This window comes from Polypterus senegalus, chromosome 3 (genome assembly GCF_016835505.1).
Source record: "Polypterus senegalus isolate Bchr_013 chromosome 3, ASM1683550v1, whole genome shotgun sequence".
In the NCBI taxonomy this organism is placed as follows: domain Eukaryota; kingdom Metazoa; phylum Chordata; class Cladistia; order Polypteriformes; family Polypteridae; genus Polypterus; species Polypterus senegalus.
Window position 1 is genome coordinate 214,187,694 of NC_053156.1, and position 21,525 is coordinate 214,209,218.

The window sequence follows — 21,525 nt, forward strand, 5'->3', positions numbered from 1 at the left end:
GGACTGCAAATAAAAAACAAATGACAATAAAAATTACAGGAAAGTCTACACAAAAAGAAATCTTCCAGTTTTTCATCTTTTCTCACTGACTACATGTTTTTGAATTTCTAGGAAAGACACAGCTTGCAAAATGTTTTGTAACCTTCTCATTTGGTGTTACTGTATTTTCTCAAGAATAGCTTAAACTGATTTATATGAAACTATTCAAATAAATTGCCCATATGTCTGGGGGGAAAAAAAAAATCAATCAAGGTTTTTTTTGCCATAATCCACCAGCCCTTGCTGATCTCCCTGCTGAAATGCTTGTTCACCTATTGTAACTATGTGGAAAACACAACTCCTACTCGAGTTTTATTATTATTATTACCCACACTTATTTTAACTTCACCTGTCTGTTGTCTGGTACAAATCTTGTAATTAATATTTAGTCCACTTCCTATTGTCCAAATGACTTGATATTTTGCACACTTACTAACTTCCGATGACAATACATGAATCAATAATCAGTTTCACTAATTGATCGATTAATCCATGTTAATTAAGAAATGAAATTTTCATATGAAGAATAGTTCAAGATTTCACCAATAGATGGCACTAGTAACAGATAGAAATATATACAAAAATACTTTTTAAAAACCACGCTAATATTAAGTTAAAAAGTGTACTAAAAAATAAAAACATAAGTCTCATATACATCAATGATAAAATAAAAGTGTGGGTGCTTTTCATCAATCAACATTCAAAAAACACTTCTTAAAATCTTACCAAAAGCGTCCACCTTTTATTTTACAAGTGATGTATGAGAGGCTTATGTTTTACTTTTTAGTAAATTTTTAACTTAATATAAGTGTGGTTTTTAAGAAGTATTTATATATATATATATATATATATATATATATATATATATATATAATTAAATGTACGGACGACACCACCATCACAGAATTGATTGCCAAAAATTATTAGATTCATTAATTCTGAAACAAAGAGCTGGTCACTGACTTCATGTTGCAGAAGGTTGCCCACACTTCCACCTACATCAAAGATAATGCTCTGAATAGGTTTCAGCAGCTCTTAAATATTTAGCGTCACCATCACTGATGACCTAATGTGGGCACAATACATTTGGGTTTATAGTTAAGATAGCTCATTAATACTTTGTCAGATGTCTGAGGAAAACTTGAATGTCTCTATGCATTTCTATGGGTGCACAGTGAGAAATGTCATCCCCGGCTGCATTACATCCTCATTAAAACATTTGCTCAGCTCAGGATTGTAAAGCACTACAGAGGGTGGTGAAGCTGGTACAGAATATAACTGGCACATACAGGTGCTGGTCATAAAATTAGAATATCATGACAAAGTTGATTTATTTCAGTAATTCCATTTAAAAAGTGAAACTTGTATATTAGATTCATTCATTACACATAGACTGATGTATTTCAAATGTTTATTTCTTTTAATTTTGATGATTATAACTGACAAATAATGAAAGTCCCAAATTCAATATCTCGGAAAATTAGAATATCAATTAAGACCAATGAAAAAAAAGGATTTTTAGAAACCTTGGCCAACTGAAAGGTATTCACATGAAAAGTATGAGCATGTACAGCACTCAATATTTAGTTGCGGCTCCTTTGGCCTGGATTACTGCAGCAATGCGGCGTGGCATGGAGTCTATCAGTCTGTGGCACTGCTCAGGTGTTATGAGAGCCCATGTTGCTTTGATAGTGGCCTTCAGCTCTTCTGAATTTTTGGGTCTGGCATATTGCATCTTCCTCTTCACAATACCCCATAGATTTTCTATGGGGTTAAGGTCAGGCGAGTTTGCTGGCCAATCAAGAACAGGGAAACCTTGGTCATTAAACCAGATACTGGTAGCTATGGCACTTCGTGCAGGTGCCAGGTCCTGTTGGAAAATGAAATCTGCATCTCCATAAAGTTCGTCAGCAGCAGGAAGCATGAAGTGCTCTAATACTTCCTGGTAGATGGCTGCGTTGACCTTGGACCTCAGAAAACACAATGGACCAACACCAGCAGATGACATGGCACCCCAAACCATCACTGACTGTGGAAACTTTACACCTCAAACAATGTGGATTCTGTGCCTCTCCTCTCTTCCTCCAGACTCTGGGACCTTGATTTCCAAAGGAAATGCAAAATTTACTTCCATCAGAGAACATAACTTTGGACCACTCAGCAGCAGTTTTGTCTTTAGCCTAGGCGAGACACTTCTGACGCTGTATCTTGTTCAAGAGTGGCTGGACACAAGGAATGTGACAGCTGAAACCCATGTCTTGCATACATCTGTGCGTGGTGGTTCTTGAAGCACTGACTCCAGCTGCAGTCCACTCTTTGTGAATCTCCCCCACAGTTTTGAATGGGTTTTGTTTCACAATCCTCTCCAGGGTGCGGTTATCCCTATTGCTTGTACACTTTTTTCTACCACATCTTGTCCTTCCCTTTGCTTCTCTATCAATGTGCTTGGACACAGAGCTCTGTGAACAGCCAGCCTCTTTAGCAATGACCTTTTGTGTCTTGCCCTCCTTGTGCAAGGTGTCAATGGTCGTCTTTTGGACAACTGTCAAGTCAGCAGTCTTCCCCATGATTGTGTAGCCTACAGAACTAGACTGAGTGACCATTTAAAGGCTTTTGCAGGTGTTTTGAGTTAATTAGCTGATTAGAGTGTGGCACCAGGTGTCTTCAATATTGAACCTTTTTACAATATTCTAATTTTCCGAGATACTGAATTTGGGACTTTCATTAGTTGTCAGTTATAATCATCAAAATTAAAAGAAAGAAACATTTGAAATACATCAGTCTGTGTGTAATGAATGAATCTAATATACAAGTTTCACTTTTTGAATGGAATTACTGAAATAAATCAACTTTGCCATAATATATTAATTTTATGACCAGCACCTGTAAATCTGTTGAATCCAGCAAATTTATATCACACACTGTATTATTAAGGACCTCACCTATCCTGCACCAATGCTTCTCTTACACCTCTATTCTGGCAAATGGCACAGAATCATTAGCACTTGTACCATTATATTTTGGGATTTTTCTTATCCATAGCTCATAAGGGCACTTAGCTTCCACTCTTAATGATGACCGTTTTGCATACCATGTGTTGCATGTAGTGTAAGGTGTGGTATTCACCGTTTCGCTGCAGGCTTTGCACTACTGTCAGCAGTCTGTGAGAAACATCACATAGTGATTCACAACATTGTTAATGTGTATATACACTACATAGATTTTGTTAATTTTAAATTAATATTTAATTTTATTAGTATATTAGTTTTACAGGTATTTTATTAAAAAGTATTGTTAGTTACAGTTGAAAATGGCTGGCAATTGCAAGTAGCAATATATTATCACAAAGTCTGGGTAATGACAAAATAATATTATAAATGTTTTTTATTGGTTTGCATGTTATGTACTGTAATAACATTACAATTTTTAAATTTTTTATTGAACTGAAGTTAAAGATAAACATACCCAAACACCTATTAATATATTACAGCTACAAAAAAAAGAAAAACCTTTATATAATTGATTCATTAACATTTTTCTTTATAGTCACTGCAGCTCAGACCATAATTTTTGCCTAGAAGAAGAATGTGATGCATGCGAATATCACAGCCAAACTGAGCACTTTCAGCTGAGGTCTCTTATAGACAAAATTCTCATAACCATCTCTGCTTTGGAGTGACGAAGAGTGCCTTCAATGTATCAATGATAAATGAAAAATATTGTAATACTCTACTAGTACAATAGATCCATTTTAATAATGTATGCATAATACATCCACAGAATTTTTCCTGCAATTGGCAACTTGGGAAATTCACTGTTTGAGGACAATCATTGTTTACATAGTTCTCGCTAGTTAAAAAAGAAAAAGGCATCAATCCCATTTTTCTTAAATGGAACATTGCTGAATACTTTAATCAATTTGCTCAAATTTTCATAAGAATAACTCTGCACTGTGTATATCAATTGGAAGAAGGTGATATACAAAAACACCTTAATATCTAACACCATGGACAGGACAGTACATCGATTCAGACAGGTGGCAATGCAATCATCATATCACAGTGTTGTGCACAACTAAAAATTACTTGACTTACAAATTTATGTATTACTGTCGAAGGTTTTGATTTTATGAGGATCACAAAGATTACTTTTCAAACTTGTTTAATCAAAATCCCTTAATATAATCTGTATGAAAAGACTGTGCACAGATGCAGAGTGCATTATGCTAAGGGTGAAGGAGAAGGCAAGCATGCCTGCTTCTTGAGTAAGTTAACAATTGAACTTTGCTACTCATCTTGATTATTTTTCTAGGCACACCTGTAAGAAAACAAACAATCTACAACACTTCCTAAACTTTTTGAAGTAGCCATAGCTTACAGGAACAGGCTCAGCACACATAAATGCATGCTTGCAGATGGGGGAAACAAATGTCAAATAAAATATTGACCTTGTCCAAGTCCTCTATATGCAAAATGATTGTTACTTAAAATAACAAACCTTTTTAAACTATGGAAAAATTAATACAGCATTTATTTTATACAGTTTGTTATATTTTAAAATGGTCATTTTTAAAATCAGTGATTTAAAAGAGTAAAGTCTATAAAGAAAGGACTACTACTTTCATTTGGAGCATATCCTCTCCCAGGCACAGACAAAGCAAATCAATCTACTATAGCATTAATAAAATATAATAGAAGGACAGCTGAGAAAACAGTGCTAGAGACAAGTTTCCTTCAGAACACCGCAATTACCATGTGTATAGCACAACAAAAAAACTGAAAACAGCACTGACAGTACAATAAATAAGAAAAACTTGTGACAACATGTGATACTGCATTGCTTTGTTCTTTTTTATCAGTTCTTACAGAAACCTACATTTCAATTTTCGAATAGCTTTTAATACTTAATCTTGATGATCCAAGCTTCTGAGTAACAACAATGTTCTGGAGCCATTCTTTGAAAAGATCTAGACATTTCACACAAGAAAACAGTCACATATCAATAAACCAAAAAATTAAAACCTCTGTACCTTTGCAGCCACAATACTGAGACCCATCCCATTGTGCTTCTTCAGTGTTACGGTGACAACTTCTGGCTCCTTCCTCATAGGCTTGAAATAAAAACAAGTGTACACACAGAGTAAATAATAGTTAGTTGGGTAGCTGTAAGATTACATAAGAGAAAAGAACTGACAAAATTAAAGACATTTTTACTGGAGACAGAACCCCGTTCATTAAAAAGTTCTGATGAAGTTGCAATTTCCTCAGTACCACTCAGTGCTTTTCTTAAATTTATCTTTACCATTAACTATAGAGAAGAGTGAAAATATATATTGAAAGGAAAATACTTATGTTACTGTTGGGGCAGCATTACAGAACAGTGTATACATTATGTGGTATGTAGACTAGTACAAAGAGTGACACAGATTGCACAACAAGATGAACAATCATATTTTGTGCACAATAAAAGAGACACCATTTTATTTTTCATAATTCAAGTTTTCTTCACTGTGTTAAGGGAGATGGATATATGAAAAGGAAAATTACTTTTAAATGTTCTTTAAAGACCAAAACAAATATGAAGGTAGTAGTGAACCTAAATGCCAGAATAAAATTGAATACCAGAAACTACAAGTTATGTTTAATTTATAAAAGTATGAAGTAAAAAAGTCTGGTCAGAAGGACCACCACTGGAACCGTAAGCTCTCCATCTTTGAGAGCTTCATTATTATATGTGGCCAATGCTATCCTAAATTTCCCTTAAATGATTTGGAAGAATGAGCTACCAAAATAATCTTTTCACATTTTTAAAAACTGCAGGTTTTGACATGAATTTAGAATAAGGAAAAAATATTGTTCTCATACTACATAATAAGTGTTACTTTTATCAACTGTGAAATTGCTGCTGCTATATAAAACGTTGTCGGAACTCTGTCTATGAGGGGGCGCTCCCAACTCCGCTTTCAGGATTTTTATTAAGTTACAAAGTATACAAAGAATTTATATAAAGTTCATGATGTGGATAACAGTTTTTAAATTCATTATAAATTGTGGGTTGACACTTTATCTCGGTACCTGTAAATTTTTTTTTATGTGAAACAGTTTAGATCTACAGCCCATGTACTTAAATTCTAATAGTTTAAAACATAATTATAATTCTTATTAACATAACTCCAGCAACCATAAAAAAAAAAAAAAACTTCACACAACTGTGAGAAGACAGAAAGGACCTCTTTTTGCTCTCTGCGGGAGTAGCTCTGCTGCAGTCGCCCATAGGAAGGCTGCTTGCATCATGAAGGGGATGGTGAAAAGCCACTGGTAGCCCTTGGTAACCCCATCCCCAGAAGAGCTGAAACCATCAAAGAGCCAGTGGGGTCAGGCCTGTTGGGGATCAGAACTGGTGCGGTGCTGAGGTGTCACTCGCTGCACGGCAGCACTCGTATCCCAATTTGAGACGGCCTATCCGGGTAGGCACATGGAATGTCTTGTCTCTCCGGCAAAATGATCATCTTCCTCTGCTGTCGGAGGAGTTGTGTAAACTCTGCATTTCAGTGGCGGCACTCCATGAGGTGCATAAACTTGGGACTGGCCAGATCTCTGTAGGTGGATACACCTTTTATTGGTCTGGTTGCTCTGATGCCTGTCATAATTGGGGAGTAGCTGTTGCTGTAGCCGATCAGCTTCTTCTGATGGTGTCCGATGTCGCTCCTTTGAACGAGCGTATTATGAGACTCAGATTACAGCACTCCCAGGATGTCTTGTCAATTGTCTCGGTGTATGCTCCGATTCTCAGTGAGGGAGACATTTTATTCGCAACTTTGCTCTGTTGTTGATGGGTGCCCGCAAGGTGACACTCCTCTGATCATGGGTGACTTCAATGCAACCACTGGCATTGACAGGGCTGGCTATGAGGACTGTCTCAGTCCCCAGGGGTCTGGTAACCATGCTGAAAGTGGCTCCATGATCCTTGACTTTGCACAAGGTCAGGGGCTGCAAATCTCTGGATCCTGGTTCCAGCACCCTGAGGGGCATCGTTGGACTTGGTACTTCAACACTGGTGGTGCGGTGAAAGAGATCGATCACATCCTCATGGGCAGACTGTGGAGGCTCCTGCAAAACTACAGGGTTTACAGAAGTGCCCAGTTTGTGAATTCTGATCACAGACTGTTGTTGCTACTCCAGCAGGCTACCAACTACTAGGAAAATGAGGCTGGACTTGCCCTGATTCCAAGATCAGGCTGTTTATAATGAGTTTGCACAGTTTGTGGGAGGATCTTGCAGATTTGGGAGCAACTGCAAATCCTAATGTGATGTGGCAAGACCCTGAAGGTAGCTGAGGACTGTGTTGTTGTTACTGGTGTTCCCAGAAGGATGGGTTTCATCTCACAGGGCACCCTGCATATCATTAAGAGGACCCGCAGCGCACGACTTGATGGAAACTCTGGTCTGTACCGGTACTGAGAAGGACGGCTGCGAGGACTTTAAGGACAGATAAGGAGGCGTTTGTAAGGAGAATCTGTGACAAAGTGACACCATCTATGGTCTAGCAACCCACATCCTGCTTACAGAGGAATCGAAGAATTTTGCATATCCAAATCTGTTCCTCGGAGAGACACAGTTGGGGCGGCTAATGGAATGGTCCTTACGGATGATATTGCAGTTGTGACCTGCTGTGCTGGCTACTTTGAGCAGCTGTTCATATGTTGGATATCTCTGGGTCCACGGTTCTTGAGGTTGATGCCCCAATTAGCAGTGAACCACTCAATCTCACCGAGACTGCACAGGTGGTGAACCAGCTGAGGGGAGAGAAGGCTGCAGTGATCTGTGGTGTGCAGAGTGAACCTCTCCAGGCTGGTGGTAAGGCTGTACTCCCGGCTTTGCAAGCAATCTTTAATTCCATTTGGGAGACTGGCATCATCCCAACTAAATGGAAAATGGGACTTGTCTTCCCTATCTGGAAAGGGAAGGGTGATCGCCTGGATTGCAGCAACTACAAAGGGTTAACACTGCTCTTGGTGCTGGGTAAGGTCCTTGCTAGGGTCATCCTCAATAGTATGTGTGATCACTTGCTCTAAGTCTACCATTGACCGCATCCTGGCACTGAGGGTTCTCATGGAGCACAAACACGAACAACGGCGGAGTTTCTTTGCAGCCTTTTGACGATTTTCATGAAGAATTCAACTCAGTTGATCAAGCTGCCCTGTGGGACATCCTGAGGGTTTGTGGGATCATCGCAAGGTTGCTGGATATCATGGCTGGCCTGTACTGTGAGTGCTGTGCAGAGTGGAGGCAGAAACTCTGTATTTTTCCCAGTTGATTCTGGGGTTCATCAGGGGTGTGTTCTTGCTTCTACTCTGATTCATGCTTGCATAGACTGGGTGTTGGGCAAGGTCGTGGGGTCCAGCAACTGTGGGGCATCTGTTGGTGAAGAAAGATTCATGGATCTTGACTTTGCTAACGATGCTGTGATCTTCGCGGAGTCAATGGAGGCTCTGATTAGGGCTCTCAAGAGACTGAGCGAGGAGTATGAGTGTCTGGGCTTGCGAGTGTCCTGGATAAAAACCAAGATCCAGGCCTTTAATGACCTCTTGGGCACAGTCATCAGCAGTGTGTCTGTCTGTGGAGAGAATGTTGACCTTTTCGAGAGGTTTACTTACCTCGGCAGTAACATTCATGTCTCTGGTGACTCCAATGAAGTCATAGATGGATTGAGAGAGCATGGGGGGTCATGTGTAAAGGGGTGTGTGGCACTCCCGATATCTATGCAAAAGTATGAAGGTCCAAGTCATTAAGAGTCCTGTTGCTTCCTGTCTTGCTATATATGGGTGCAAGACATGGATGTTATCCAGTGACCTGAGATGAAGACTGGACTCCTTTGGTACTGTGTCGCTTCAGAGAATCCTTGGGCACCGCTGGTTTGACTTTGTGTCGAATGAACGGTTGCTCATGGAGTCCCAAATGAGGTACATTACCTGCATTAAGAGGGAGTGTCAGTTATGGCACTACGGCCATGTGGCACGATTTCCTGAGGGTGATCCAAGCCAAGGGGACGCCCACGTAACACTTGGCTGTGGCAGATAGAGGGTAATTTCCGGAGGGTGGGACTGAAGGGTGTTCTGCCTGGGGGGTTGCCAACCAGGATCCCGAGTTGTTTCATTGTGTGGTGGGTGCGGCAACACACTGTACCAGTACATGCTCCCTGACCTAACCCGATCAATATAACAAACAGTTCTAACATAAAAATCTAATAAATGAAAACACTAATTCCCCACAGCCAGCTAACAAAGCAACACCACATCTGACTACAACCTGGGCATGTAACAAGAGAAAGAGAAAGGAACTAGCCATGAAGAAAGGAGTTTTCAAGAAAGAATGGCAATTTTTTATTTGTGCTCCACAGAGCTAGCCCAGTTTATTTAATTTGCAATAAAATTGCTGTGGTTTCAAATGAAGCAATTTAGAATGCCATTTCCAAACCACACATGTGAAATTAAATGATTGTTTTCCTTCCAGGCATAGTGCCAGGAAATACAGAATCCAATCGCTAATGGATTTGCTAGGTGAATTAACAAAAACATATTCACAAAACAAAACCCACATCTTAATGTTTAGCCAAGGTATAATTTGAGATTGCATGGATCTCAGCTTTAGTACAAAAAACATTTCCTGATGCAAAACTGGTAAAACATTTTTTTTTGCATCAGCAGAAACACTGCATTGTATGCAGACTTCAGGAGTAAAAATGAGACTACAAAGCACTCAGGGGACTGCAGTAATTTAACTTGACCATAATGAAATAAAGAGTTATCTTTTATTAACTGGTTGCTAATGGATTTGCTGACTTGTCTGTTGAACATTTTTTCAGTTTTGCATTAGATGAAAGCATACATTTCAGTAATGTTACCTAGCTTTGTGCATAGGCTAGATTCCCAGAAGAGAGCTCAATTAAAGGTGAAATTTTCTGTTTATTTGACCAAACTAAGGATGAAGAAATCTTGTTTGCAAATACTGGTATTTTTGAATGAAAGAGACCTGATCACTTCTCCTTTCAGTGTGTAAGATTACAGAGTCTGATATGACAGGTGAAGACAGTGCACTGACAAGACTGATGTAGAAAAGCAAAAAATTCCAAATCTTTGCAATTTTACACTGTATCACATACAACCAAGAGACTCTTATAGCAAAACTCAGAAGCTATGACTTGCAGGTAGTGTAGTGCTGTACAATGAAGTGAAATGTTTAACCTCCTTAGCGTTGCATTTTATTCCAAAAAAACGTAAAAACTGCTGAATTTTTGACATGAAAATTACATTTTAATCTCAAAAGTATAATAATACAAATAATGATTGTAATGATGAATAAAAATAATAAGATGAAACGAACAATAATAACAAAATAATAACAACAGTAATAATAATTCTACTAATGATGCCAAAACAGTATATAATCTCAAAATGAATGTGTGGTAAATCTTGAAGCACGGTGAAAGACACAATCCAACGTCACAGCTGGGACAATAATAGCGTGTTTCTTTTTGAAATTTCTTTCCAGATAGATAGTCAATTCTTGATCTTCACAATCTATGCCTCCCATTGTGCTATTGTAGCACACCAGGCTTTGTAACCTGCTTGTTGCCTTGTGCCTGTACAGTTACTGTAGCTGCATTATGTACAGTGCTAAGAAGACAAACATCTTTCTTGTCATTTCAGCACAAGCACTTTACCCTCTTGCCAAGCTACTAGCACAACTTGCTGTAATTTAGCTCTGCCAGAGTCTTCAGGCATGCCACGACAGTTAGGACGCACTGTTCCATATGAGCCAGTCTTTCTTTGTAGCAAGATGTCAAACAGCTCTGGCGAAGTATACAAATTGTTCATCACTGCATAGTAACCTTGATCCAGCAGAGCATCTATCAAAGTCGGCACCAATGATGTAGCAACACCATATTGATTGTACTTCAGATCAAACATTGTGCCTTTCCCTATGTACAGAACCAAATTCCAAATGTATCTCATGGACATTCTGCCCTTATAAGCCTAGAGATTTTCATTGATGCTGACATTGCGGTGCAGAATGTAAATGCTCTGAAATTTTACTGCAATCACCTGGTATAGCTCCCAAGTTTTCTTCATTTTGGGTGCTGGATGGTTATTCTCATCAAAGTCTTCATTGTTAGTAAAGTGCGGATATTACAAAATTAATGAAAACCTGCACTGAAACATAATTTCTCCAAAGAATGGTAGCACTGACTGCAATTTTTCAGCCCAAGTGATTTTTGGTTCTAACACTTACACAAGTCGCATGAGTAAAGTTGCCCGAGTGGCACTCAAGACTAACACTTTTAGCATGGCTTTTGGGTCGAATGCTAAGGAGGTTAATGTGAAATTATCTGAACACTTTATTTCCCTCCAGAAATATTAAAATGTATTCTCTGCGAAAAAAGATACAAGTTAGATTTGGAAACTCCAGAGAGGCTAATCAGACTGGCCATTTTGATTGATGCACATGCCATCTCACTGCTACAGTTTAGGATTAAAGTTAGAAAGAAACATTAGTGTGGTGTGAGATACAAGAATTGGAAAGAAAATTAAAGCATCATGCAAGCTTGATTAAAAAAACATCTTCACTTTCCAAATCTGTGAGCAGTGAGCATAGATAATCCATATAGGATAAGCACTAGGCCATTGTTTTATCATGCTTAGAAATGTAAAGGCTAGGCCTACAGTGGGAGTGCTGGAGAAGCAAATGGGAAATTTTGAACTGGCAGACATGCCAGTGCACACTTGCTTATTTCTAGTATGTATCGTGTACAGTAAAAATTTTACACATGTGCTTTATGTAAATTGGCATTTTTGTTGTAGTGCATTTGTCATGAAATCATATAGTAGTTAAAGCAATTTAACTGGATTTTGTTTCAAAAAACATTTGAGGCATTATGCCATAATCCTCTTCAGATGTCACACGTAGCAGTGCTACAACTCTTAATAAAAATCTCTACACATTGTGTACATACAGATTTGGTGACAAGTCCTCCATTTTTCTTCACATGTGTGTGAAGTCTATCAATGCCGCATGGGAAGCAGTGGTACAGCACAAGAACCAAAACTTTTCAACATATTTTCTATGAGATTCAAGGGGCCATATTCTTACCACATAAACACATTTTTTTTATCACAAACAAGATGTATTTATAATATAACTAGCAGAATACCCGCGCTTCGCAGCGGAGAAGTAGTGTGTTAAAGTTATGAAAAAGAAAAGGAAAAATTATAAAAATAACAACATGATTGTTAATGTAATTGTTTTGTCATTGATATGAGTGTTGATGTCATATCTATATATATCTATCTATCTATATATATATCTATCTATCTATATATATCATTCCCGAATATATAAAGTCAAAACTTGAATATATAAAGTCACTGTCGGAATATATAAAGCCAAAACTTGAATATATAAAGTCAGTGTCTGAATTTATAAAGTCATTCCTGATTATATAAAGTCAACATCGGAGTATATAAACTCATTCCTATTATATAAAGTCAAAGTCAAAATATATTGATTGAAACGACTCTGAACTGAACTAAGTTAACAAAAACGTATTCAGAAAAATAAATTAAAAAAACACTGATCGGTTAATGTCTTGAAAATGATGCGTATGCCCTGCACAGGATTGGTTCCTGCCTTGCGCCCAGTGTTGGCTGGGATTGGATCCAGAAGACCCCTGTGAACCTGTGGTCGGATTCAACGGGTTGGGAAATGGATGGATATTCCAGCGCTGACTTTGTATATTCCGACACTGACTTTATATATTCAAGTTTTGACTTTATATATTCCAGCGCTTACTTTAAATATTCCGACGCCGTCTTTATATACTCAGGTATTGACTTTATATATTTGGGAATGACTTTATATATTCCAGCACAGACTTTATATATTCAAGTTTTGACTTTATTTATTCCGACAGTGACTTTATATAATCAAGTTTTGACTTAATATATTCGGGAATGACTTTATATATACAAGTTTTGACTTTATATAGTTAAATTTAGTCATCATTGCATAAAATTTTCTTCACCATAGAAATTTAAAGACTAAATTCAACTTCCATTCCTACTAAAGATATTTCTGGCGACTAAATAGAACCTACTTACAGTAATCCCTCCTCAATCGCGGGGGTTGCGTTCCAGACGCGTTTTTTAACGCGTTATGGAGCACATGAATCGAAGCTTCTCAGCTGTGCTTGTGCTAAGAAAAGGAAACATTTTAAAAATAACGTAACATGATTGTCAATGTAACCTTTTGTAAGTAGTGCCTGGAGGATTCAGAGTGTGGAGAAACTCTAGAGACAGCGTGTGTATTAACTTGTGGATTTTTCTGTGAGTATTTGGTGGCAGTGTCACAAAGTCGCTTCCGTAAGACTGCGTTAGCTGCGGAGCTCAGCTCAGAGCGAAATGAGGTGAATGGGAGGGGAGATGATGACGTGACTCCCCCATCCGATTTAACTGTCAATCCCCCACAAACACAGTCTCTCGAAATTTGCATAAGCACAGCCCTTCACATGCAATTTTAACTTAGTTACAAAGTGATCAAAACTCTTGTTTATATCCTGCGTCCTCTCATTAAACTTGTATCCCGCATTACCGTGGGCATGACAAACGCCAGCGGCAGCCTGTCTATGAACTTAATTTAAACTTTAGGTTTACACCGTGCTTTGTTTCCAAAGTAGCAGCACTCATGAATATGGTTGTATATGTCACTCGCTCGCTTCTTATTGTTTCGCTGCCTTCTTAATTATATAATGCATGTTTTATTCAGCGCTTTTTGAAGCTCTTCCTTGTTTTCTACGTACTGCGTTGACAGTCAGTTCACGTGATTACGTGGGAGGCGTGATGATGTCACACGAAACTCCACCCCCCACGGGTTCGAGCTCAACTCCATTACAGTAAATGGAGAAAAATAGCTTCCAGTTATGACCATTACGCGTAGAATTTCGAAATGAAACCTGCCCAACTTTTGTAAGGAAGCTGTAAGGAATGAGCCTGCCAAATTTCAGCCTTCCACCCACACGGGAAGTTGGAGAATTAGTGATGAGTCAGTCAGTGAGTGAGTGAGTGAGTGAGTCAGTGAGGGCTTTGCCTTTTATTAGTATAGATATCCATGTTTGAATTAATTTGTACAGATAGGAAATACAAAATAAATAAAATGTATTGTAATCTGAGTCTGAAAAACAACAAAATTTGAACAACTGCACAAGGGAAAAGAGTTTTTAGATGCAAATTAACCTAGGTGATGACATCAGAAGTCAACTGTCGATATTGTTTACTAGTAAGAAGTGAAAGGGGGATATGATAAACAAATGTACCAGGAACTCCAATTGACAAGACAGGATCATTTTTTGCTAGGTTATATGAAGTTATTATTAGGCCAATGTTTTTTTTTTATTAACCAGGGCGACTTGTAATAAATTTTATCTCTCAAATGTTAAATTTCTTTTGTTTTTCCAATCAGAGCACATTCAAGTGACTTGCTCATCAACAAACAAAGTCAATAGTGAAATTTGACCTTACAACCACTACACCATAACGCTCATTCTCAACCACTCAGGTCTGCTGCTGACCGGTGTCTGGTGATGCCACCTTTACAATGTATCAAATCTCAGTCCAGACCCTTTTTATGAGTTACTCCTGGTTGGTGGATACTGTTTCATCTATCAAAAAGTTGCAAAACTTCTCAACCTACAATACATAGTTCACACATACCAGCTCTGTGCTGTCAGGTGAGAAATGAGTTTCATAGTCAGCTCCTTCAAAATATACAGTCCAATTGCCAGGAGATCGAGGGTGTGGGATAAGCCTGCAATACCCTGTAAAAAAACAAAAAGATGCTTAACAAAAAGGATCCGAGACAACATATAGAAGTACATAGCCTATGTAATATGCGGTGTAGGAGGTTAACAGGAATTCCAGATGGGAAGGAGGATGGTTTCTTACCCGGAATGGTACGCCAGAGTGGAACAAATGGAATGGCCGGTAGGCCATAAAAATAACTTTATGCCCAAGTATAATATAGTGGATGGATCAGCAAAAGCTGAGAGTTAGGAGTTGTTCCATTCCCCGTCCATATTTGCAGGGGTGCTTGGGAGTTGGAGTCTGGAAGTACAGCCCTGTCGGAGGTCCCTGGATGCCAAAAGAGGACACTGTCAGGGGAGGACTTTCCTGCCTTCTTTATGGCCCAGAAGTGCTTCCAGAGAGACACAGCACAGCACTGCAAGCATTCCCAGGACTGGTTTAAAAAGGAACCCACTGCCTCACATCAGTGAGTCTGTGTCATGAGGCAGTGGACAACACTCAATGGAAGAGGATCAGAGGAGGAAGAATTGTTTTATTTTGTGTAGTTTAGCTGATCTTTCAAAGAGTGCTTTGGATCCTTGCTGATGTTTAATCAATACCTTTTATTTATACCTACAATGGTGTTGGTTATTACTGCATGTTGGGTTTAGGGCTCTGTGGTGCTTCCTGGTGGTTAAAGCAGCAAGCTTTACTAGAAATGGGAGTTAATTTAATCATTGACCATTAAAGTGTTCACGTACCAAGGAATGAAAAGACACTGATGATTAAAAAGAAGTAATACACAAAGTTAAACCAGGTGTAACCTAGAAAGCAATACATACAAGTTAAAACTGAAAGAAGTGCTAAAATAATAACTTAAATCTACCATGGATTTGTCCTTTAAATTTGAAACCTAGTATTTTTTTCATTTTTAATTCATTTTTAGTACACAACTGATACTAAAACATTATTAACTGTCATGCTGTTGTAAATGTGCCACAAACAACAGTCAATATGTTTTTAGCACAAATTCGAAGTCTACAATGTGTAACCAGAGTAAAAATATTTTGTTACATTTTTGATCATCTTTTAATTCAATATTTTTCTTTTCTACCCATTATAAAATCTGAAAAGTATAGGGTTAGGATTTGGACCCTGGAGAAAGTTTTTTTTAATTGATCCAATACTATATCAAAGACAATACTGTGAACTACTGTTGTTTTTGAGGACAACTGAAATCATAAGTGCACAATTTGGGGATCTCATAATGTAAGCACACGAGTCATAAAAAGGGAATAAAGTATTTGGTGATTCAAAATTGATCTTGTGCAGGTATGGGTGTGCAACAGACCATGGACACTTCCTAACCTGTATCTAGCCAGTATAGAATCCATTGCTTCCACCCTGAATGATGAACTGGATTAAGTAGGGTTGAGAATGTTTTATTATTAGTCCATTTAGGAAAAGGAAAGTGGACCAATAAGGTGATCTTCTACCAGTGGATACCTGCAAATAGCCACTATGCTACTGTAGAATTTTATGATTATGTTTAATTACTTTCTGAAGAAGGAAATTAAACACAAAGTATTCAGAGTTTTAGGAATTAAGAAGATATAAATCCACGGGTTTCTAAAAATCAATAAATGTTTCATGTCCAAGTTCAAATTCACAGTTTATTGTCATATGGACAATAAGGAAACACGTTTCCCTGTACAATGAAATTCTTTCTCTGCTGTCCACACCAAATGACAAAACAAACATATAAAGATAAACATAAATAATAAGTAGCAGATAGATAATAAGTAACATTGGCAGCATAAAGTATATATAGTATAAAAACAGAAGTATAAAGTGCAATGTGCAGGTAAGTGTGTGATGGACAAGTCAAATAACGTAGTGTGAGGTAGATAGAATGAGGTGAACCATGGTTATAAACTCCAGTAAGCTGTTTAGGAGTCTAATGGCCTTGAGAAAGAAAGAGTTCTTCAACCTGGAAGTCCTGCATTTCACACTTCTATACCTCCTGCCTGAGGGTAGAAGTGTAAACAGTTCGTGTTGGGGGTGGGTGGGGTCCCGGAGGATCGAGGCAGTTGTCCTGCGGACTCTGCAGTTAGATGCTCTGAAGAGAAGGCAGTGGGGTTCTGGTGATCTTCTCAGCAGTCTATAACACTCTCTGCAGGCGTTTCGGTCCATAGCAGTATTGTTGCCGTACCATACGGTGATGCAGCTGGTCAAGATGCTCTCAACAACACAGCTGTAAAAGTTGCTGAGGATTTTAGTCAACATACCAAACTTCCTCAGCCTCCTCAGAAAGTACAGCCGCTATTGAGCCCTCTTGACCAGCAGTGTGGTGTTAACTGTCCAAGTGAGGTCCTCACTGATGTAGACGCCCAGGTATTTAATACTGCTCACCCACTCCACTTCAAGCCCTCAGATGAACAGTAGTCAGTGAAGTCTCCTTTCCTTCCTCATGTCCATTATTATCTCCTTCGTCTTGTCTGTGTTGAGGGTGAGGTTATTGTCCTCACACCATGATGCCAGACTGTCCACCTCATCCCCACCAGTGATGTGTCCTATCACTGCAGTGTCATCTGCAAACTTTAGGATGATTTTATCTTTGTGGGATGCGACAGAGTCGTGGGTGAACAGGGTGTAGAGGATGGGACTGAGGACGCATCCCTGTGGGGTGCCTGTGTTTGTGATAAGGGTGGCTGAACTCCTATTACCAATCCTGACAGACTGGGGCCTGCCAGTCAGAAAATCTAGGAGCCAGTCACAGAGGGTGGGTTGCAGGCCAAGTGAAGACAGTTTATGGGTGAGTTTATGGGGGATAATCGTGTTAAAGGCAGAGCTGTAGTCAACAAAGAGCATCCTGATGTAGGAGTCTTTCTTCTCCAGATGGGAGAGGGAATAATGTAGTGCAGCCGCGATGGCATCTGAGGTGGACCTGTTGGGCTAGTAGGCATACTGCAGGGGGTCCAGAGTGTCCAGGATGCTGCTCTAAATGTGGGCCAGCTCCACTCTCAAAAAACACTTCATGATGATTGGAGTGAGTGCTACTGGCCTTTTTTAATACACATATTTGAGCTCTGGGTCAAAAACTACTTGAGGCTGGGAAGCAAAAAAAAAAACAAAACTTTTTTTCACTCTAACAATCTTGCAGATTTACAGCTTTATTGCTATGCACAGTAGAGAAAAAAATTTGTTTGAGTAGTGACTAGTATCCTACTAGATGTTCCACCGGTCTTGTTCGCTCTACCATTGTAGAGTAAAAAAGTTCCCTCTGCATTTGTTGCATAGTTTGTTTTGCTTAAAATATCAAGTCTTGTGTTGCAATTATACCCAAAAAGTGTAGTGTAAGTCCTTCAGCTGCTAAGCCCAAGCAGGCAAAGTCTGTGATTAGCCTTAGTGAGAAGATAAAAGTATTAAGAGAAACTTCATACCAGAATGACGACTTCAAGTTTGACATTAAGAAATCGACCAGTCCCATTATCAATCGCAGCCTCAAGGTTAAACATCAGCTTACTTCTGCTATGCTCACACATGCAGAGATCTTCAAGGATCTTGCTTACAATGTCAAGCTGGTGTATCCTTTATGATCTCCAACGCCAGCCGGGAAGGACAGAGTGCTAGAGGTGATGTTGGGACTTTGCCAGTCATGGCATCTTCTGACAGTAGAGACTAAAGTTATCTTTTTTTTTTTTAAATTGAGATGTTCACAGAATTCTATGAATGACTAGTGAGAAAAAAATGTCTTTTGTATGCTACTGATTGTATTCTGTGTACTATATTTTATGGGTAATTTCATGGCTACTGTGTTATGAAAAAGGAATATTATCAAAAATAGTATTTTGTGATAAAGTGTTCTATCTTCATCTTGAGCAATCTCTTGCACAAGGTTACAGTTTCTGGTGCTCCGGGTAACCTAACTCCCATTGAACCCATAGTTTCAATGTAATAAAATTGGTTTTTGAATTTAGCATCATTTTCTAGGAACATAACCCCCACAAAGTTGACGATTAATGTATTTTAAATTACTTTATCTGCACAAGTTTACAATCCAGAAAACATTTCTGTAAGATTTCCTTCCATTATTTGAATTTAGGATGTGCTAATCTTGATCTGCTGAATTTCAGAAGTGAGAACTATGTATGGATTAATGTTTGAAATGCCACTGAGAATCTAACCTGAACAGAAAATAGCTACTGTTCTATGTTCTATGATGCATTTTGAAATGCATCAGTGACTCCTTTTTGTTGTTACAAAGCTACTTAAATGTATTATATAGTTCAATACACAATGATGCAAATATCCCTCACACAACATGTACATTTGTCATAATTTATAGGAAATTACAGACTGAGCTCTAGCTTCCTGAATTTGATGGCTATGGGGTGCTCGACTACATACTCTTGAAAGAAATATAAATAAGGCAACAACAGAGACCACTGAAGCAGTTTAATGCTTCTCTATGGTATTGAAATGTTTCACAAGAAAAATAATTACTGAATAACAAAGAAAAATAAAAAATAAAAACTCAGCAATGTGATGTATATCCAGTACAGTTAAGATCATTCTGCCAAAACTCTGAATTATGACAAAAGTGAACCTTTATTGTACATGTTACATATTACAAATTCTCACTTAAAGTATAAGTAAGCTGTTGAATGAATAAACCACTATAATGAACTTTATTTCTAAGATGTGCTAGAAGCTCTACAATATATAGTAATTTTAAGAAACAAGTCAATCTAAATCACCTTACCAATTATCAATCTGCTACCCACTAGATTCTCTGGGAAGAACATCAATGTAACCGTTAGCTTTGTGTCAATGTCAATGGTTAGCTTTGTGACCCCTGCTCTCTGAAACTCTCTACCTAGTTCTCAGTTTAAACAAGGAAACCTACCTTTTCTCACATTATTGTTATTTAGATATAACTGTAAATGCTAATTCTCAAACTCCAATACTCCTGTCATACTGTCAGCTCATATTGTGATTCTATCCACATGCTATACTATTTAATTTTAAACACCCTTTAAAGTTTTCTTTCCTTACAAATTATAATGCACTATTAGTTCTGTTTAATGGATTCTCTGTGAAAGATGCTACATAAAATAAATTAATAGACTGGCAGCACTGATGTCACAATTAAAGAATCCGGGATTAATATTCCACATAGGTGAAAGTCCAATATATCTGCGTATTTGTTTTCTCAGTGTGTTTCCACACTCATTAAGAAAATTTTGACTATTCACTCTATTGGTCTGGTATAAGTGAGTACATAAAGACGGCTCTCTGTGATGGACAATAATTCAGTTCAATTCCGGAATTTGTTCCTTCCAGAGCAAACCCTGCACTTCAAAGTAAAACTGTATTGGACTAATTTCTTCACAAATGGAAAGATGGATAAATGGCTGGTTATTAACTGATTCATCACCATGGGAAATAGATCTGAGTGGTCTGGCTGGGCTAAGTGGAGGGTATAAATCAATGGATAATAAAGCAGTCTCAAGGAGGCAGTGGAACACCTGCTCCTCAACCCAACACCACAGTGTTCTACAAACACAGAACAGCTAAGAACACTCTTGGTCTATGGCGACAGTAAGACAGGAAAAGAAGATGAACCCCTTTACCTTGTATCACTAGAACCCTATAATTTTTCTAATTCCAATATTCTTTTTATCATCAACTTCCTTCTGCTATGAAAAGCTATGAAATATTGCTTCACTAGGAACTTTCTTCACATTCTCTGTTTCTCCACCTAACATTTCTTACCAAAAAAGGCAACTGTTTCTTCTTTTTACATTGCAGGCTAGCACGCCTGTATTTTAAAAAAAAACCTCTGTTCAATATATACCTAAAATCAATTTATCCAAAAAATATACTACACCCCCCCCCCCCAAAAAAAACAAATCAAGAATTGATAAATTCCCCCAATTTTTCTCCTTCAGAGTCCCTGGGGCTTTCATGCATAATTTCAGAGAGGTCTGATTACATTTTCTGTCCACCAGTGCCCCATCCAGGATGCATGTCTAACTGGCACCCCATTCTGTTGTCTTAGGTATCAGGTACACAAGATGCTAAACTGAACTAGATAAACATGTTAAAAATAGACAGAGCATACATCTTTCTTCAGGTCTGCTGATGCTTAGTTACTCTTTACTCCATTCACTTTTACTATTCCTTTACTCTCACAAACCCTTCTTTTGACTGACTTTGATATTTCTTTTTATTACTTGCAGAAGAGGGCTTTTATTTTGCATTCTGCAGCTGTACAAATCTTACTAGCCTCCAGGAAGAAATCTCCTAAATTGGTAAATGCACAGCACTGGTCTAATGTAATCCATCTGGAGTTAAACACTTATAGAATTACTAATTCCTCTATGTAATCTCATAACCATTGAAAGGCAGAAAATTTCTCAAAATCCTTTTACCTTGATTTGTTCTTTTCATTTTCATGGAGTGACTAACCTTTCCTGTTACTTATTCTCATACTGTGTTCCTTCACTTTTTACTCTTCCTTAGTTGAACTTCTGAATCTCTCCACCTACTGTATGACTTCAAACCTTTTCTGGAAACTATATAAATAATTTCGTACTCAAATGTCAGACTTCAGACAACAGATAGGTATAATATTGTAGCAAATTACA

The 21,525-nt window shown here is 38.2% G+C and overlaps 1 protein-coding gene across 1 annotated transcript in view; it reads right to left on the reverse strand.

Annotated features, from left to right (window-relative positions):
• The window catches only part of LOC120525817 (afadin-like), a 365,848-nt gene that overhangs the window by 104,736 nt on the left and 239,587 nt on the right, over window positions 1-21,525 (reverse strand). The window contains 2 exon segments of the mRNA XM_039748422.1: window positions 5,069-5,149; window positions 14,804-14,907. Of these exon segments, the coding sequence (XP_039604356.1) occupies window positions 5,069-5,149; window positions 14,804-14,907 (185 nt within the window).